Source organism: Urocitellus parryii, chromosome 6 (genome assembly GCF_045843805.1).
Source record: "Urocitellus parryii isolate mUroPar1 chromosome 6, mUroPar1.hap1, whole genome shotgun sequence".
Classification (NCBI taxonomy): domain Eukaryota; kingdom Metazoa; phylum Chordata; class Mammalia; order Rodentia; family Sciuridae; genus Urocitellus; species Urocitellus parryii.
Genome location: NC_135536.1, coordinates 177,259,236 through 177,278,688, shown reverse-complemented (window position 1 = coordinate 177,278,688; position 19,453 = coordinate 177,259,236). Strand labels below are relative to the sequence as shown.

The 19,453-nt window shown below is 49.5% G+C and overlaps 3 protein-coding genes across 4 annotated transcripts in view; 2 read left to right on the top strand and 1 right to left on the bottom strand.

Moving 5' to 3' along the window:
* Window positions 1-380: 380 nt before the first annotated feature.
* On the top strand, window positions 381-6,944 carry Eif6 (eukaryotic translation initiation factor 6). Of its 2 annotated transcripts, none has more exons than XM_026383214.2 (7): window positions 381-466; window positions 647-769; window positions 866-951; window positions 2,610-2,785; window positions 3,299-3,475; window positions 3,678-3,859; window positions 6,659-6,944. In XM_026383214.2, exons 2-7 carry the CDS (start codon window positions 663-665, stop codon window positions 6,666-6,668), a joined length of 738 nt encoding a protein of 245 aa, XP_026238999.1. In that variant the 5' UTR covers window positions 381-466; window positions 647-662; the 3' UTR covers window positions 6,669-6,944. The 2 variants fall into 2 exon arrangements, with proteins under 2 accessions (XP_026238999.1, XP_026239000.1); XM_026383215.2 differs by having other exon boundaries at window positions 419-495.
* Window positions 6,945-7,478: 534 nt separating this feature from the next.
* On the top strand, window positions 7,479-8,945 carry Mmp24os (MMP24 opposite strand). The gene is made up of 2 exons (XM_026383241.2): window positions 7,479-7,548; window positions 7,650-8,945. Exon 2 carries the CDS (start codon window positions 7,655-7,657, stop codon window positions 7,832-7,834), a length of 180 nt encoding a protein of 59 aa, XP_026239026.2. The 5' UTR covers window positions 7,479-7,548; window positions 7,650-7,654; the 3' UTR covers window positions 7,835-8,945.
* Window positions 8,946-10,701: 1,756 nt separating this feature from the next.
* Mmp24 (matrix metallopeptidase 24) overlaps window positions 10,702-19,453 on the bottom strand; it is a 38,951-nt gene continuing 30,199 nt past the window's right edge. The window contains exons 5-9 of the mRNA XM_026383240.2: window positions 17,614-17,775; window positions 15,375-15,589; window positions 13,419-13,557; window positions 12,958-13,224; window positions 10,702-11,039 (exon numbers count right to left, since the gene is read on the bottom strand). Of these exons, the coding sequence (XP_026239025.1) occupies window positions 10,702-11,039; window positions 12,958-13,224; window positions 13,419-13,557; window positions 15,375-15,589; window positions 17,614-17,775 (1,121 nt within the window). The remainder of the gene's footprint in view (window positions 11,040-12,957; window positions 13,225-13,418; window positions 13,558-15,374; window positions 15,590-17,613; window positions 17,776-19,453) is intronic.

Below are 19,453 nucleotides of genomic sequence, written 5' to 3'. Positions count from 1 at the left end.
ATCACTTTTCTCAAACCTGCCCTTCCTCCTTCGGCTTCATTTCAGCAAATACCTCCATCATCAACCTATCTTCTAGGGTTGGGGATGTAGCTCAGTAATAAAGCTCTTGCCCAGCACGTGCCAGGAGCTGGGTTCAATTCTTAGTACTGCATACAAACAAAAAAATCGGGGCATCTCTGGCTCCTCCTGTCCTTCAAGCCACACAAGCGACCTGCAGCAGGTTTTGATCGACGGTACTTCCTATAAAGCTTCAGAATGAACCAACGAGTAGGCGTGCTGGGGGCGGAGCCGCGGTCAGGTTGGGTCTTTTGCAACCATAGAGCCCGCCCAGAGGGTGGAGCTAGAGTGGCCGCATGCGTGGCGGGGGAGCGCGTGGCTCTCCCGGAAATCTGCCCGAGCCGAGGCGGAAACGGAGAGAAGGAGTTGTCGTGTGAAGGAGTTTTCTTGTGGAGGCTGCCGTCGCTTGGTGAGCTGGTGTGAAGGGCAGCCGTAAGGGTCAGCTCCGGGCCCCGAGTCGGGAGAAGTTGGGGCTGGAGACCCTGGCGTGACCCACTGGGCGGGACCCGAGGTTGAGAGGGGGCGGGGTCGCGGCTGGGAGTGCCGGAGGCCGGGAGATCTGCCCGCCCTGAACTCTCCGGTTCTGTAGCCCCCAGGCCTCCCTTATGGCGGTCCGAGCGTCCTTCGAGAACAACTGTGAGATCGGTTGCTTTGCCAAACTTACCAACACCTACTGCCTGGTGGCCATCGGAGGATCAGAGAACTTCTACAGGTGTGGAGGGAGCCCGGGGCCGATGGCGGCGGCAAGGGAGGGATACCGGGAGTTCCAGGCCCCCGGCCCGTGACCACCAAGTCCATGTCCCTACAGTGTGTTCGAGGGCGAGCTCGCAGATACCATCCCCGTGGTGCACGCGTCCATCGCCGGCTGCCGCATCATCGGGCGCATGTGTGTGGGTAAGGCAGGTGGAGGACGCCGAGGGAGAGAGTAGAGCCTCCAAACACGATTAATCACTAATCATATCCCTCAGGAGGACCTCGAATGACCTAGGAATTTTCAGGCTTCGTTCATTATCTGCATATACTATGTAATCTCCCAGGCTGAGTGGGACCTAGTCTGAGTGTCACCAGATCAAGGACAACCTGTGGCAAAGCCTTATCAAGAATAGTCATATAAGAAATAGCAGTAAGTGCTTTCACTCATGTTCACACTCCATCTTCACAACGACACTGGGAAGTAGCAGTTACTGTCCTATTTGATGATGAAACTGAGGCTCAGAGAACCTATGTTACCAAGTTCCACACCTAGGGTGGAGGAGGATTTAAATCTCATCTTTTCTCCACCAATTACTATAGGAACGTTGTTTTCTCTTTCTGAGCATCCATTTCTGCCTCTGTAAAATGACTGGATCATCCGGTTCAGCTACATTTAAGTCTTTATTTTCCTTTACCATATCTCTGAATGGGATTCCTTAATCTCTCAGCACTGTTGATTGTTGACTCTGTCCATCAGTCCTTTTTTTTTTTTTTAAAAAAAGCAGGCTCTGTATCCCATTACTACCACCTCTTATGTTTTAGTTCTGCACATGTGGGTCATACACTAGTCTATTCCTTGTATTTCTTTTCTTGTATTTTAATTTTTTAAAAATCTAAGTGCTTTCTGATTCAAAATAATAAAACACTGATTTCTAATTATGGCAGTAGAACTTGAAGCAAATTTTGACATAAGGAGAGAATTTAGCCCAGTCTTTGGTATTTTAATGAGAGTAACTTATTAAACTTTAGAATTTTGAAGTTTAGAGTTGTGGCCTTTCAGGGATAGGGAGAGGTTTAGCCATAGTTGTCACAGTGTAATTAAATTTTGTTAATTCTTCTTGTCCTATAATTACATTTAGGATGTATTCCTCCATGTATTCTAATGACTGGTTATTTGATCAGTTTTTGGCTTGATCTATTAGGAATAGTGTTGTATGTAAATATTAAAATGTACATATTTCTATTGGGTATATACTACCTAAGAGTAGAATGGCAGAGTTACAGGCTATGATTATTCAGCTTAGTAGGTGATGCCAGATAAATATATGAAGCGGTTAACCAGTATATACTCTTGTCAGAGGATGTGAGTATTTGAGTTGAAATTCCACACATATTTGACAACTCTTGGTACTGATGGTGTTTTACATTTTTTAGCTATTCTGATAGGTGTGTAGTGTTAGCTGAATTTTTCTCCCCCTAGTGCTGCAGATCAAACCCAGAGACACACTCATGCTAGGTGAGAGCTCCACCACTGAATTACATCTCTGGGCCAGCAAAATGAACAACTCATGCCCAAGGCCTTTCCTACTAGTCCTCCTTCCCCTACTAGATGATGATGATGAAGTGGGCAGGGTTTGTTGGGATAGATTTCTGGGCCATCTTGGGACTGCCCAGGGGACCATTGATCCCCTTGAGTGACATATAGATTATTGGGTTGGAGGGCTGGAGTCTGAGACTCCAATCATCCTTGGAAAGCTAATCAGACTGGGCTTGGTTGTATCCTGAGCCCTCAGGGTTCAAGAAACATCTCCTATATTCATGGTTCATCTTTGCCCTACCCTTCATTTGGGGTCTTCCAGGGAACAGGCATGGGCTCCTGGTGCCCAACAACACTACTGATCAGGAGCTGCAACACATTCGCAACTGCCTCCCAGACTCAGTGCAGATCCGTCGGGTAGAGGAGCGGCTTTCAGCTTTGGGCAATGTTACTACCTGCAATGACTATGTAGCCTTGGTCCACCCAGACCTGGATAGGGTAAGTCAGCCCAGCCTGGCCCAAGAATCACAGAACCAGCCTTCTCTGGTTAGGCACTGTTCTTGTCCCACAGGTTAGAGGTATCATAAATGATATCTCCTTATATCTGGGCTCTCAAATTTTAGGCACTCAGGAATAGTGACACAGCTCATACATGGTGTGCTCAATGACAGAAGCTTTGGAAGACATTAATCCTTCAAGATCACAAAGATTGGCCCATTGATTTATCCAGAATCAAGATAAATGTTTGACAGTTGAAATTGAGTGTGGTTTAGAGGAAAAAAGGTGATATGGAGACTGGCCTTTAGCAGTTCAGGGCATGCATGGGTATTAAGTGCTCGGCAGCTGGCCTAGACTCTGCTGTAAGCTCTACTTTCTCTTTTCTCTGAGTGAGGCTTCCAAAGCAGAGAAATGAAGGAGTCAGAGCTGAACCCAGAATAGTTCTGGCTTGGAGTACCCCTGGTTCTTGAGCCTTAAGTTCTGGGCCCTAATCACAGTACCTTTGGCTAATAGGAAACAGAAGAAATCTTGGCTGATGTGCTCAAGGTGGAAGTCTTCAGACAGACGGTGGCTGACCAGGTGCTAGTAGGAAGCTACTGTGTCTTTAGCAATCAGGGAGGGCTGGTGCATCCCAAGACTTCAATTGAAGACCAAGATGAGCTGTCTTCTCTTCTTCAGGTCCCCCTTGTGGTAAGGATTCCTGCTCTCTGACCTCTGTCTCCTGCTGAGGCAGATCCCTCCCAGTGTTTGGGAATCTGAGTCATTACCTGCACTAGTTTGGAATTGGGACTGTGGCTTAGGGGAGTGTGGTTTTGTGGGATTGTCCTCAATAGGGAAGGGAGAGGCTTTGACTGTTGGTACCATGACTCAAACCAAACCCATCCCACGGCAGGCAGGCACCGTGAACCGCGGCAGTGAGGTGATAGCTGCTGGGATGGTGGTAAACGACTGGTGTGCCTTCTGTGGCCTGGATACAACCAGCACGGAGCTGTCGGTAGTGGAGAGTGTTTTCAAACTGAATGAAGCCCAGCCTAGCACCATCGCCACTAGCATGCGGGATTCCCTCATTGACAGGTATTTGGGGCCAGGGGAGGAGCATACTTTGCCTTTTGAGGGAAGGGGAAAAAAGATGCCAGTTAGAGTGGGAGCCCTATTGTGTTTGTACTAGTAGGTTCTCCTCAAGTGAGACTGTGTCTACGTGCTGCTGCGTAGTCACAGAATATGGAATACATTCAGCCAGTAAACATTTCTTGAGCATCCACTAATCCTCATCTTTGAAGACTGGGCTCTGTAGGCAGACCTGTGGTCCTTCTTATTTGCTTACTGACCATGTTTTTTTGTTGTTGTTTGTTTGTTTGTTTTGTTTTGTTTTTTTGGTACCAGGGATTGAATTCGGGGGCATTTAACCACTGGTATTTTAATTCTTAGAGACAGGGTCTCTCTGAGTTGCTTAGGACTTCCCTAAATTGCTGAGGCTGGCTTTGAACTTATGATCCTTCTGTTTCAGCCTCCCAAGCCACTGAGATTACAGAGGTGTGCCACTACACCCAGCTCACGGTTGTATTTTGTTTGCAGTTTGTATTTGCCCATGTGTCAGTATCTTAGCCAGTAGCCCAAGATCTGAAATAGAAAAGAGCTTTTGGCTAGGGAAGGTGGGAAAGCTACTCTTAATTACTGAAGAGACCCCAGATACCTGATACCTGAGGCACTGGTTGGAGCTGAATAATGCATCAAAATTCCAATCTGGACTTCTGTGGGTTAAAAAACAAAACAAAACTGGGAGCCCTAACTCTGGAGATAGAAAACTTAATTAAATTATTTGGGGTCTCTATTTAGGATAGAAACACCAAAAGAGAGCAAATGTCAAATAACTGAACAACTATTTTCCATGGGTAAAACTTCCCTTCATTCTTCTTCCTTAATTGGTTTGCCTGATGTTCGTTGATCCCTAAGGAACAGACTCCATAGGGGATAGCCAGGCAATTGAGTTCTACATTCTGCCTCTGGGGGGCTTACAATATAGCAGGTGGGGAAAAAGATACAGTGACCACAGATAACTTTTTTCTCCTGTCTTCAGAGGAGAAATAAAAAATACTATAATTGTCCTCAGAAGTTGACTTGGGTATCTCTGATGAGAAGCCTTTCATATGGCAGTTTCATAAAGGACAGGTTATTTATTCCGGTTTCAAGGAATGAGTAGGTATTTGTGCAGGGATGAGTGAGGAAAACCCTCAGACACAGAGATGAGAAATTATGGAGAGAGAATATGAAGGAGAGAGTATTCTCAGAGAACTGAGAACTTTGAACACCCACATGACCACATCAGGAAATTTTGTCAGCCTGCAATTTTGAGCTTTTTTGTGCTGAAGTAGGGCCTTGTTTTGGTCTGTTTTTTTTTAGTTGTAGTTGGACACATACCTTTATTTTATTTATTTATTTTTATGTGGTGCTGAGGATCGAACCCAGGGCCTCACAAGTGCTAGGAGAGCACTCTACCACTGAGCCACAACCCCAGCCATTTGGTCTGTTTTTTAAAAAAGCTACCCTTGGGTAATTTTGATGGGATCACTTTGGGAACCATACTAATTTTGCTGTTAGTACAGGTGAACAACTGAAAGTTTGTTTGGTTTTGTTTTTCTCTGTGGTGCTGAGGATCAAACCCAGGACCCTCTTGTGTGCTAGGCAAACATTCTGCCACTGAGATATATCCACAGTCTGTAACAACTTTTTATATGCCAGACAATAGTGATGTGATAATGAGTAAAATAGATCCCCTCTTGTAAGGAAGGCAGTACTTATACAATTAATCATTTATTTGAAGAACAAAAATGTTTTTAGCAACCTGAGAACAGAAAAGGAATTTCTATAACATGATAATTGATATCATAACATGATAATTGATACCTACCAAAAAAAAATAGCAAATGTTGCATTTAACAGTAAAATTTTAGAAGCTGCCATTAAAGCCATGTAGAATTGATACACTAGTCAGTGTTTTTCTGGTAGTTCTTGCCTATGCAGTTAGATAGTGTAAAGAAGATGGGTATTGGAGCCCGGTGCAGTGGTGCATGCCTGTAATCCCAGTGGCTCAGGAGGCTGAGACAGGAGGATCATGAGTTCAAAGCCATCCTCAGAAACTTAGTGAGGCATTAAGCAACTCAGTGAGACCCTGTCTAAATAAAATACAAAATAGGGCTGGGGATGTGGCTTAGTGGTGGGATGCCCTGAGTTTGATCCCCCAGTAACACCCCCCCCCCCAAAAAAAATGGGTATTGGAGAGCAAGATAGATCACTCACTTGTCTTTGGTTTGGGGACACATTTTGTTTGAGGCGCCCATTAGACCTCATGATGAAGATGCCAGGTAGGCAATTAGAAAACACATACTTCAGTTTTAAAATCCTATAATGATTATCACTTTCAGTAAGAGTGTTTTCACCCCAGTCCTTACAGAGCAGAACTATTTTCCAGCCTAGTATTTGTGACTTTTTGTATTTACTTAGTGCTGATAAGGCAGAATTCTGGAAAAGGAGGCCAGCGCTACCACTGGGGACTTGTAATCTGGCATGTATTTTCCTCTAAACTGAGCCCCCTTGCTTCCTTCTCTAATATTCTGAGACTGCCTTATGATCAATAGCTAAATAAATTGTTGAGCAAATTGGCCCACTTGAGTTGGGAAAGAGTTACTTTTAGTCTTTAAGCACTGAGAGTTCTAAACTAGATTGTGACATGGGATGCAGTTGCAACTTGGATGATGGACCAGGTCATTCTCTGAAAATGGCTCTTCAAGACTGAGATCGAACGAAAGTCCAGGAGTGGGGGTGAGGTGTGCCCTGTGAAAAGTCTATTGACAGTGTTCCTTCTTCTCTTTACAGCCTCACCTGAGTCATCCTCCATGCTGTTCCATGGGCTTCGGCCTCTGGACTTTGGCTCCCTCTCACACCTCACCTAGTCTGTACTGGATGCTGGCAAGGTGTGGCAGGGAGCTCACCGGAACTGAGTGGATGGGCACCCAGCTCCCTCACTTGTGCCATCTCCTGAATCTGTTGTTACTCTAAAAACCTGCAATGTCATGCTGATTGTTAATGCTGGTTGGCTCCTGGATGAGGGTTCTGCTGTCCTGTGCCACCCCATTAAAGGGCAGCTGCCTCTCTGGTCCTTCTTGTGTGTGTATTTGTTGGGGATGGAACCCAGGACTTGGTGCATGCTAGGCAAGCATTATTCACTGAGCCCCTTGCCTTCTAGCCATTCCGAATGTGCTGCTGGGAGGACCTCTGCCTGAATGGCCCTCTCCCAGTCGTTCTAGGGTCCTGTGAAGGTTGGGTGGGATGGACATACGCAGCCCTAACCGTCGTCATCAGGATAGAAGACTTTATCCCAGAGCAAAAGAAGCACTCTTCACTCTAGTTCTTGTATTTTTCACCCAACTTATGCCTCTTGTCTTCTCTGGCCTTCAGAGGGTATGAATCTGTTCTACCTCTCCCAGGCCAGTGTGGGGACCCTCCGAAGGGTCTCGGGCACCCAGCCATAGGGCATTCTTGCCCTCTGACCTGAAATACTTGGAGGTGACCCTCAGGTACTTGGAGCTTAAGTGGTATAGGCAGCGGTCTCAGTTCCCAGACTGCGGGGCGGGGCCTGGGTGCTGGGGCGGGATTGGCTGGGCGTGTCCACGGGGTCCCGCCCCCGGTTGTAAATATCTCATTTCCGCTCTGGAGGCTGGAGGGAGAGTGAGGTCTGAGTGACTTCAGTCACGGCTCCTCCCAAGGTCTGTGAGGGACCCGGCTCCCCGAGGGGTGGGCGGGTCGGGAGGGCGGGCCGCGGGGTTGGGGCTGCTGACCCAGCACCTGGGGTTTTTTTGTCCTGTAGAGATCATGGGCACTCAACTGAGCGGCGGCCAGGGCAGCCCGGAGCCCGCGCAGCCCCAGCCCGCGGCCCCAGAGGGCCGGGAGCGGCCCCGGCCGCAGCCGCAGCCCCAGCGGCAGCCCGAGCCCGACCCGTGGGGGCCTCTGGATGACGTGCGCTTCCTCATCGCCTGCACCTCCTGGTACTGACGGCAGCCTCCGTCCTCAGCCCTGTTCGGCCTGGCTCTCAACGCCCGGTACCTCCTACACCCCGGCGCCAGGAGCCGCCAAGGAATCCAGAAAGGTCCCGCGGGGCTAGAGGAAATCTCGGCACGATCGCCTCGAGGGCACCCCCTCTCCCTAACCCCGAACTTTTCGCCTCCAGCCTGCACCCAAACCCGTGCTCACCCCTGTCCTCTCTCCAGCATCCTGGGGCAGGCTACCCTGAACCAGAACCAGAACTGGGCCGGGCCTAGTAAGAACCTGAGGCCTCTGACCTTCCGGCGTGTCTGTCCCATATTACTAGAACTGAACTTGGGCCTTGTGCCTTCATTTCATTCATAGCGACCCTCCCCATCCTCCTATGGGTACTCCCCAGCCTGAGATGGGCCAGCTGCACTACACCGCGAAGCACCCTGTTCTCTCCCAAGCTTCTTAAGGCCACTCAGACCCTGATGTTTATTCCCACACCCCAGGGAAATGACACACTCTGTATTTCTGTTTTATTTATAAATGATTTAAAAAACATTATACAAAGGCTGATCAGTTTAAAATGTGACCGACACTGAAATGCTGTGATATTCCCCCAGGCTGAGGAGAAGCTGGGCTCTGGGGCCACCAGCACTTTGCCCCTCTGTCTGACTGCCCTGTCCTGGGGTGATGGACACACAGATGACCACAGGCAGGAGAATCCCAGATTGGAAGCCTCTAGGCCGAGCCCTCTCTGGGCCTGGCCTCACATCCCTCACTTCTGCAGCCTGGGCTGCCTGCCTCCATCCCCTGCTCTTTGACAGCTGGCCTTGTTCCAGGAGCCAGCAAGGAGCCTGGGGGGCTGGGGTGGGGGTGGGCACGGCTAGAGCTTTCAGTAAGTGAGAGCACCAACCTGAGGAGTAGAGAGGGATTGGGGTGGGAGATGGGCAGGAAGAGATGGATAGAGGAGACACTTATCTCAGACCCTAAAGGGGTCCACAGATGGGGAACACAAGACCCAGCCAGCTCATAGGATGGCTTGGTCAAGTAACAGCCTCTCTGTGCTTCATCTGAGGGCATGATGAGAGTTACCCTTGGCCTCCCAGGGCCTACACGAGTTTCATGTGAGTGGACAGGTGTGAGCTAATAAAGTGCTTTGCAAAGTATAAAACACTGTACAAACCTATGAATCACTAATATCTCTGCAGTTGTTCCCCGCCTGCCCCAGGGAGCCTGCCCTTGGCCAAAATGAGAAAAAACAGGATGATGATGACTGGGGACACAGTGGACCCACAAAGTTGCCTCTGGGACAAGAGATTTTACTCAAGACACTTCCCAGGGCAGCAGGAGTCCCTGTCAGTGCTACAGGATAAGCAGAACCAAAGCCCAGAGGTCACAGGGTGGGGGCAAGGCCCATGCAGGCTCAGAGGACAGGAGTGGCATCTTGAACCCTGCCAGCACCCTGAAGATTGCCTAACACCTCTTTTTGGCTTTGGCAGAGAGCCACTGCACCCACTGGTCTTGCCTAGGGTTCCTCAGTGACAAGCAGGGCTGCTTCTGCCAGATTGTAGCAAGGCTAGCAGAGCCTGGAAACTCCTGCCAGACATGAAGGGTAGGTCTAAGAAGGTCAGAAAGGGAGGCCCCTAGGCTTGGGGCTGCTACCATTTGGGGGTGCCCTTTTCCTAAGAGCAATGCAGAAGATGGGCTCAGTGAGCTGGGTTTCCAGGGTCAAGTTCAAGGCCTAAATACCTCTTCTGGACTGAGAGTTTGACTTGCCTTAATATAGCTGGGGGTATGGGCACTGAGTGCTTCAGAAGGCTGCCTGGGGCCCCTTATTCCAAGGCCATGACAGCAGTGACCCTGAAGTCATCTCTGCTTCACCTGACTTGTCAGGCTGAGCCTCCAGGCCACAAGCAACAGGATGGAGCAGGGCTAGGGACAGGGTTAATAGAAGGGGGAGTAGAGGACATCACAAACTCAAGTCTGCCTCTGGAAATGTGGTCAGCTCCTGCCCCAACTCTTGAGCCTCATGAGCAGGGCCACAGCTAGTGTTGGGATGCTAGAGTGGCCTTAACAGCACCTTGGTCCTTATCACCTGGGGGAGGGCCACCAAGCTGGCTTCATCACCAAAACAGTCACTTCTAATTCACCTAAAGCCTCAAGCAGCCTTTGCAAAATGGGACTTTAAACAATTGTGACAGGACATTTAAATATTCACGATGTGACAGCTGGGTCCTTGTCAGACCCAGCTGGGCCACAGCCCTGCCTGCAGCATGTGACCCTAAACCTAGGTCTCAAAGGAGACCTGACAAACAGAGCAGGTTTCCTGAGGGATCTGCTGTTTGCCAGCAGGGGAAACCCAGTCTTGTGGCCCACTGTGTTGGCAGCAGGGGTCCTATAGCCTTCAAGGACAGTGGGCTGGGTATAGGGGGACATCTGACCAGCAGGTGTTGGCAGAAGAGGACTGGGATTAGTGGCATCTCCCAGATAGGGGATGAGAGCTAGTGCTGGCTTCCCATGGAGGGTACTGGGTCCCAGCCAGGACGAGCTGTGGTGCCTCATGGACACCACAGGATGCAGTGGCCACAGGGATTCTTCTGGCATGGTCCCTGCTCCTGACAGGGCCTGGCCTATTCCCTTGAGTAAAGAGTAGCTTACCGAGGACAGAAGGCTGGCAGCGGGGTGCCAGACACCTATCCTGGGGCATAACCCCCATCACTCCCCTCCCCCATGCTCAGCCTAGGCCAATGCACTCACCACTTCAGCTGTATGACCCTGGCCTAGGGCCCTGCTGGCCCCTGTGGGCAGTGGCCAGAACTGCCCCTCAGACCCTGGTGAGGAAGGGCCTGGCTGGCCAGACTGAGTGGATAGAGAGGGCTCTGGGCTGCTCACACCCACTCCTGGACTGGCCGCTTATAGTAAGTGACAGGCTGAGGGCCTGCCTTGTTCTTGAACTGGAAGATGGTGTAGACCAGCACCAGGATGCAGAGGGACAGGATGCAGGGGATGACCACGGCCACAGCATTCACAGAGCCTGGCATATCATTGATGGTCACCATGATGTCCACATCGTCCTGAGGCAGCCGCCGCTCCTTACGCCGCTCCACCTCCTTCTGGTTACAGCCCATCCAGTCACGCAGAATGTTGCGTGGGTAGCCTGGCTCCACACTCAGTTTCTGGTTGTCAAACTTCCAGTAGTCCCGGCCCTTGTAGAAGTAGGTGTAATCTGTAGAAATAGGGCCCAGCATCACTACTCCCAGACACTTCCCAGTACCTGCTCTGGGGCAATGTGAGGACACAGGATACTGTGGCAGTGTGCAGAGGGGAGCTCTGAGGGAGGGGTGGCATGTTAGGTGGAAGGAGCAGAATCATGGAGCTGAAGGGGTGCAGTGCTTGGTGGGTTGTAGAATAAACAACACATCTGCAGAGAGGGGCACCCAGGACCTGGAACAGCCCTCCTGTAAGCTCAAAGTTATTGAGAAACAACTGAAGGGCTTCAAGTAGAACTGGGACGGGGCTCAATAACCCAGAGAAGACCATTCTAAGCCTGGGAACACAGCTCTTTCATACTCCCCACAAGGGTCAGATCAAGCCCTCAATTTAAGGCTTTGTTAGTACTGTCTCCAGAGCTCTAGGGCCTCAGGCCAGCTCCTGCCTGAGCCATGGGAGATGGAGTAAGATTGCTGACAAGAGACAACACCTTCCACAATTAAGGGACTTTTCTTTTCTTTCCTTTTTTTTTTTTTTTTTTTTTTTTTTTTACTTAGCATTTTTCATTTTTCAAAAGATTTGCAAAAAAAAAAAAGTGCCGTCTTTGGGACCCTTCTAGGGGAAAGGCTGAAAGGAAAGGAGGAGGGCAGGCTGGGAGCTCTGCTAATCACTCCCTAGGCAGCCATCAGCAGCAACCACCCTACTAGCCCAACAACTCCACAGACAGCAAAGCAACTGACTCAGACTCTCCTCATTGGCTGGCTCCCCACCCTGGCTCAGACTGTCATTGGTCAAAGTCCTTGATGTCACCTGTCTCTGAGACTCCCCTGAAAGGAGACCACATTTGTAAAGCGCCCAGTACACAAGACAGCCAGCAAATAGCAGCTCTGCCCCGTGGCCATTGGCTTTCTAAGCTGTGATGCGTCCTTAGAAAGCCCTAATGGTCCCTAATATGCTGTCCTCTGCCTGGTTACTCTCTCACAGCATTAATTTCTCTTCTAGCTTTTGTTGCCACCTCATTTGTTTTCTGCCACTAGACTAGGAGCTAGGCAAGTGATGTTCACTGCTCTATCGCCAGCCCCTCCCACACACCTGGCTTTCTACTGTGGAGGGAATGAATGAATTCTGTCATTCTGAATAAACGGAAACACACCAAGATGATGATGATGATAGCAGCTAAATTTATATAGTATACGCCATATGGTGGGTATTCTGCTAATGCTTTGTGTGATGTTTTTAATCACCACAAAGCTATTACATAAGCGTAAGTGCCATTATTATCCCCATTTTGAGGATGAGGAGACAGAGAAAACTTAAATGATTTGTCCAAACATACAAAGTAAAAGGGGTGGTATATGAACCTACTCAACCTAGCTTAAGTCTATGTGTTTTTTTTTTTTGTGTGTGTGTGTGTGTTGTTGTTGTTTGTTTGTTTCTTATACTGGGGTCTGAACTCAGGGCCACATTTTCACTGAGCTACATTCCAAATCTGGTCTTGAACTTATGATCCTCTTGCCTCAGCCTCCAGAGTTGTTGGGATTACAGACTTGTGCCACTGTACCCAGCTAGTCTGTGCTTTTGACCAGATCATCAGATAATTATGGATGCCCACTCTGCACCTGGCAAAACTTGACCTGTCCGAGAAGCTTTTAGATTGATGGAGAGACAGGTTGTGAGCACCTGATGACAGCCATGGTCGCTGGTTGCTGGCCTGACCTCTGGGAAAAGCTTACTGTGAATCATCCTGCAGGTGGAAACATGGCTCTGGTACCTAGTAAGCAGGGGAATTCACTATGAGTTAGACAGGGCGATTGTCTGCTGCCAATCAAACCTGGGCATTTATCAAACCTGGGGATCCTAAGAATATGTTCAGGGCCCCCAGGAGAACCACAAAATCAGCCCCCCATCCCTGTGTGGCCCTGGCCCTTACGTACACCCTTCCTTGCTGATGAAGGCCCCTTGGGGAGCTTGAGGGATGCCCTTCCACACGGTGATGGGCTTGGGATAGCCAGGGTCTGTGGCCCGCCGCTCCTCGCTGTAGCGCCAATACCGCTCGCCTTTGAAAAAGTAGGTCTTGCCCACAGGTTCCCACCGCAGAGCCGTGTCAATGCCTTCACGAGGCAGGCAGCTGCCCAGCTCTCCCAGGCTGTGGGGGTACCCAGGTTCCACTGTCACCTCCTTAAACACCCAGTATTTGTCGCCTGTGGGCAAGAGATCAGGATTAGTCTTCCCTAGCTACTTGGTGGCAGAGGTTGTAGCTAGTGCCACTTGCTTATCTTCTGCCCATAGAGCCAGAGTGTCAATTCCTTTGGTTCCTTGGCCCCAGCAGAGCTTGGGGGCAAGAAGCCAGAAGTGCAGGAAATTGTCCCAGGTCCCGTAGCATAGGTTACATTACCTTTGAAGAACACAAATCTCCCATCAGCTCTTTCGTAGGCTGCATCTATGCGGGCAGGTAGGCCCTTCCAGAACTGCTCGATCTGCATGGGGTAGCCCTCCTGTACCCGGTTATTGCGCAGGCGCCAAAACCATCGGTCCTGGGGAAACAGAGGAGTAAGGCCCTGCCTCTGAACCAATGACCTCAGCTCTGGGACTCAGGTCCAACAACCCCACATTATCTTTTGGGCCAAGCCTCACAACCCTCCATGCAGTCTGTCATCTTCTGCTTCCAACTCTCAGAAGAAAACAGGATGCTCATGTAACTCTTCACTTAAACCTCCTGATGGTTCTTGCTGCTCCAGGGACCATGAGACAGACAGCAGACAGGCCCGGTCTTCGTAAGGAAGTTTGGAAAAGCTGGAAAGGAAGTGCTGGGGCCTGTAGTGACCACAGGAGGGCATTGGAGAGTCACTGACAACACCCAGGCCAGGCCTCAGGCTGGTGGGAAACCCAACACTGGTAAATGGGGGGTGTTTAAATCTGAATTTGACCCTGAATATTTTGAGAGGATTAAAATTTTTAAAAAAGAAAAAAACAAGTAAAGAAGGAATATAATACATAGAAGATGGTACAAAAGCCAGTATTTTTAAAGGTATTTTACAAAGCACTTCCAGGTACAGTTTTCAAACTTTATTTTGACCTCTACAACTCTAAGTCAATCTGAGATATAAAAAAAGTCTTAAAGAAGGTCAAGTGACATGGAGCCATTCAGTGAGAGGTAGATCACGAGCTGACCCACCTTGCCCCATTCTTGCTTAGTGCTTGAAGCTTTCTGGGTAGAACTCCAGAAAGTGTGGAGAAATATTCTATCCAGATTTCCATGGGTGGCTGGGAGTACTACCAGCAGGTAGTTTTCAACTACCAGTCCCTTTGGAGTTGGTCTCGGCTTCAGAGAGCATCCCCGAGGTCATACCCTTTCTCTCCAAATGACTGAATGAGGCAGAGGGTATAAAGTTCTGACGGCTTGGATGCCTCCAGTGGGCCATTCTGGCTCCAGAGCTCCCTGTGGGAGTGGTCAAGTCTGCAACAGGCTAATGCTGCTGCTCAACTTGCTGCTTTGCCCTGTCCTGCTTCCTGTTCTTCCTGCCCACAGATGTTGATCCTGGAGTTATTCCCTAATCAGAATCCTTCATTCTGTAAACTCCACCTCAGAGTCTGCTCTGCTGAGGACCCAGCCTGCAACACACCAAGCAGGCTAATGTCCAGTCAGATCTTGGCTAAAGTGGCAGGCAAAGGACAGTTGACAAGATGTAGTCTGATCGGTACCAGGCTCTCAGGCGCTGGCAGGCTCTGCAATCAGGCTGGATGTGGTGGCTCACTCCTGTAATTCCAGCAACTCTGAGGCTGAGGCAGGAGGATTGCAAGTTTAAGGCCACTCTCTGCAACTAAGGCCCTGTCTCAAAATTTAAAAAATAAAAATAAAAAGGCTAGGATGTAGCTCAGTGGTAGAGTGCCCATGGGGTCAATCCCCAGTGGAGCAAACAAAGAAAAAACAAGAATCTGCAATCAGATTTAGTCACTCTGGCTCAGCCCCCACTCCAAACTAGCTGTCTGCAGAGCCTGTCACTCATTTGCTATTCATATACTCCTTGTTAGAGTAATGACATGCCACCCCAGGTTTCAGATGAACAACTGAGGCCCAGAGAAAGGAAGTGACTTGCTCAAGGTCACAGACTAGAAGCCATCTCCAGCCTTTCCCCTAGCGTTAACCCCTGGAAAGGGACAAGATCACCAATCTTCCCTGCTCACCTACTGGAAACAAGTTGTTTTACCCCGAAGCACCAGAAAGAGACCCTGGGTCCTGGACACTAGGCCAGCTCCTGTCCAGTCTTCATAGCAGCTTATTCCAGGGCAGGAGTGATGGAAGAAGGAATGGGAGGGGACCACCTGGGTGGTGCCAATCCATTAGCCCTACCTTAAACACAAACATCTCTCCACGGAAGAGGGCCACTGTGTTGAAATTGCCATCACAGATGTTGGGTTTGGTGCCTGGAGAGGACGGTCGGTCCCCAAGAGGTGGCCGAGGAGGTCTGGGCTGGCGCTCATGCTTCCTTTCAGAGGGTGAGTGGATCCTGCGGACTGGGAGCGTGGGAAGGGGTCTTGTGGGCTCCAGAGGCTCAGCTGGGGGTCCTAGAGAGAGGAGCCACATCTGAGAGAGGGAGCCAGCTGTTCCCTGCCTCCCTCTGCCATTGCCTCATCATCACCCAGGCAGCTCCAGGTTTATTCTGTCACCTTTTGGCCTCCTGTCCCCTCTCCCTTATTTAACTTTGAGGAAATACATAAAAACAGCCACTAGATGGAGACCTCATCTTTCTACCCTCAAATCTAACATCTTGGGGTTTTTTGTTTTGTTTTGTTTCTTTTTTATAACAGGCTTTTGCTCTCCTGTTAAAAGAGCAAACTTGTCCTTCTTTAGGATGTCTTTTTTCTCTGCTCCCCTTCACACAGGCCTCATATTCTCACCCATTTCCATTCCTTCAGTCCACTTAATATCACTCTGCCCCATTCTCCACCCAAACCACTCGCCAATGACCTTTATGTTGTTGAATCCAACAGTTATTGACTCAAACTTTATTGAGCATATGAATCATGCAGGTATCTTGATAAAATTCAGATTATGACTCAAAGGGCCTAGGGTGGGGCCTGAAATTCTGCATGTCTTTGAGGTCTCAAGTGATACTGATGTTTCTGGTCTGAGGCTCACATTTGAGCAGCAAGATCCTGTAAACACTTGCCCTTGGAACACTTTCCTCCTTTTCCAGGCTTTGCACCCTCATGTTTTTCCTGCTACCTCATGAGTTGTTACCTCTCAGCCTCTTTGGGGGCTGTCAGATATCCTGAGGTTTCTCTTATTCTTTCTCAACATTTTCTTTCATCCCTGCCTCTCAACTTGGGCTGCATATGAGAATCACCTGGGAGATTTAAAACTTTTCCTGCTCAGGAAGCACCCCAGACCATGTAATCCTCATCTCTGGGGTCAGGGCTGGGTGTCAGTGTTTTTTGTTGGAATCCCAAGGTGATTCCATTGGGCAACCAAGTTGCTAATCACTGTCTTAGGTGGCTCATCCAGGCTCATGGTTTTAAAGCTGTCAGTTAGGACATTTTGTGATGATGGAAAAATTGTCCTCTGTCTATACTGTCTCTAGCCACATGCACTAATTCTTAGTGTGATTGAGGAACTAAATTTTTCTTTTTTTTAGGTGGTGCTGGGGATTGAACCCAGGGCCTTGTGCATGCAAGGCAAGCACTCTACCAACTGAGTTATATCCCCAGACCCCTGAAACTTAACTTCATTTAATTTTAATTAATATACATTTCAATTTCAGTAGCCATTTGTCACTAGTATCTGTTGTATTGGACATTAAAGATCCCAAGCCAGTGTCCCAGCCTAGGTCTTTGGTTGTACCCTGGTAAATCCCATTGTCCCACAATTACAAATGCCAGAACCCTTGGTGTTATCCTTGCCTCTCTCCTCCTCCCGCTCATCCCCACACCGGATCTGTTAGCAGATCCTGTCCATTCTACTTTGAAACACCTTCCTGTGCTTGCCACCCGTATCTGGCCCTCTGCTGCTTCATCTATTACAGTCTGGAGCTCTAGTGGGGGCACTTCCTTCAGAGGGAGTCTTGTTCCTGAGCTCCACTGCCTGGGGGCTGGGCTTTGTTGACAAGCATTTGCTCCCATATGGTCTTCCCATCTCAGTTAACTTGACCAGAATAAGAACTTCGCTTGCCAGAGTGACTTGAGCTGGGAGACAGGCCTGGTGGAAGGCTTCTTAAGATCTCAGCTCTGGTTATGATACTCATCACACTATATCATTGTTTTTCAGGCAGATGTGTGACTCTCCTTGGCTGGAGGTGAGACCCAGGAGAGTGCCCAGTGGGAAGGCATGGAGTACAGGAGATGAGAAGAAGATGTTTAGAAGAGGGGAGGGTGAAGAAGAGGAAATGTGTGGGCCACTCTTCACTTTCGTCACTCCCTGTCACAGCGAGGACCCTTTTCTAGGTTTCCTGAGTATGCCAAGGGGAAGCCTCTTGAAGGGTGGCACATGATCGGAAACAAAGCTCCCTACCCCATGCCTGCTTCCCACATAGGCGGGCAGCCACAGCCTAGCCCTATAGAAAAAGCCGTGGCCCCTCTCCCCTACCACACACCATAGATCTTCTGGATGCCTTGGAGATCATCCTGGGGCAGCTTGAAGTTGTGCGTCTCCATGTACTGGTAGAAGGGTGCCATGATGGCGCTGGGGTCATTGGAGTGCTCCAGTCCTAGCGCATGGCCCAGTTCATGCACAGCCACCAAGAAGAGGTCATTCCCTGTGCAAAGAAACATGGAAGGTGCCCAGGGCACCACGTATATATCAGTCAGTCAATCCATTACTTGAGCAAACACTGAGCATATGCCTTGTACCAGGCCCTCTGCTGGACATTGGGGATATACAGAGAAATCAGCCACAATCTTTGCCTTCCAGACTTCTTGATATAGAGAGTAACATGGAGTAAGAAACAATGTAAGCAGTGCAGGGTTCCAGGTGCTTTAACAGAGTTCTCTGAGGGTCAAAAGGAATTTCGAGGAGGAAGGGGTCATTTAAACATGGAGGAAGATGCTTAGGGAAAGTTTCATAAAGGTGAGTCTTGAAAAGTAGGAAGTTGGTCAGAAGAATGGATTCAAGGGAGGAAGTGGGTGTGGGGTGGCATTCCTGGCAGAGAGAATGATATGAGCCAGGTCCAGGGACAAGCAGTTTCATTCCACTTGGCTCTAGAACAAAGCATGAAGGGAGGGCCAGAGAGAGAGAGATGAGGTCAGCCAGGCTGGCAAGCAGGGCTCTGTAATGCCCTACAAAGGAATTTGGATCAGCTTCTTGGCTGGTGGGGGGTGTGAGCAGGAGTGGAGGTGGGAGTGTGATGAAATCAGCCAGGCTGCAGTTGGAAGGAGGATTAAAGCAGAATGAGACCTGAGGCAGGGGGACCAGGGGCATCAATTCTGAAGCTGGCACCAGGGTCCAAGTGGAAGGTGAAAAGGGCCTGAGCCAAGGCAGCAGCAGTGGGGATAAGTGGAGGAAGTCCTGGGGGTGGCCGGCTGGCGGTCAACTTCAGGAGTCCTCAGGAATAGGGCCCTAGGTGTGGGGCAATTCTCAGCAAAACCCCAGTCCTGGAAGAAACGAACTACTGGCCAAGATCAAAGAGAGGATTCAAGTATGGGTAGAAACACAATCCAGGTGCTGAAAGTGGGACATAGTATCCCGGTGTGAAACTGAGGCGGCAGCATGACGCGGTGATGATGAGCATCTCCAGGGCAGAGAGATCACCTTCATTTCCAGCTCTCCTCTTCCCAGCTTTGGGAACTTGGCCAGCAGGGCTACCCCCTGAGCCTCCATGTCCCCATTTGTAAAGTGGCAGAATCAAACCTACCTCATGGACTGAGCGAGGGGTGAATAAGATGACATATGTGAAGTTCATGGTACAGACCTGAAAGTTATTGCTGTTGTTATTGTACATAAGACAGAAGCTCAGTTAGTGGAACAAGTTCATCAACCAGAAAGGAAGTGCAAGGCCTGTGAGGCTCCAGCAACCAGATACTCTGAGAGCCAGCTCCCCTGAGCTTCTGTATTAGTCCTAGGACAGAGCAAGGCCTGAATTTGGGGGAGATTAAGTAACCTCAGCTTTGGGAAAGAAATGCCAGAACCAGAGATCCACTGTATTAACAGTCCTGTCTCTCTTCTGCCCTGTTGCAGACCCATGCTTGCCTTGACCTCAGGCATTTGTATGTCCCTTGAGCCCCACCTCATATTTCCCAGCCCCAGGCATGTTTCAGCCTCTTCTAGCTACCTCTACGTCCAGGGAGGCTACCAGGGCCTGGGAAGTAGTCAGAAATCCTGATGCCTGCTCTGGCCCCAGCACCTCCCTGGCTAAGCCCTTTAGCCCTATCCCAGTCCAGCCAGTTCCTATGAGGGTCAGATGGGGGTGGGAATTGTTTGACTTTTCTGGTTAAGGT

Bases quoted from the DNA above. Each gene is read 5' to 3' on its own strand.
- Eif6 (XM_026383214.2), top strand. From the start codon at position 663: ATGGCGGTCCGAGCGTCCTTCGAGAACAACTGTGAGATCGGTTGCTTT. The intron at 2,786-3,298 runs GTAAGTCAGCCC...TTTGGCTAATAG, and splicing joins TCCACCCAGACCTGGATAGG to GAAACAGAAGAAATCTTGGC. The intron at 3,476-3,677 runs GTAAGGATTCCT...ATCCCACGGCAG, and splicing joins TTCTTCAGGTCCCCCTTGTG to GCAGGCACCGTGAACCGCGG.
- Mmp24os (XM_026383241.2), top strand. From the start codon at position 7,655: ATGGGCACTCAACTGAGCGGCGGCCAGGGCAGCCCGGAGCCCGCGCAG.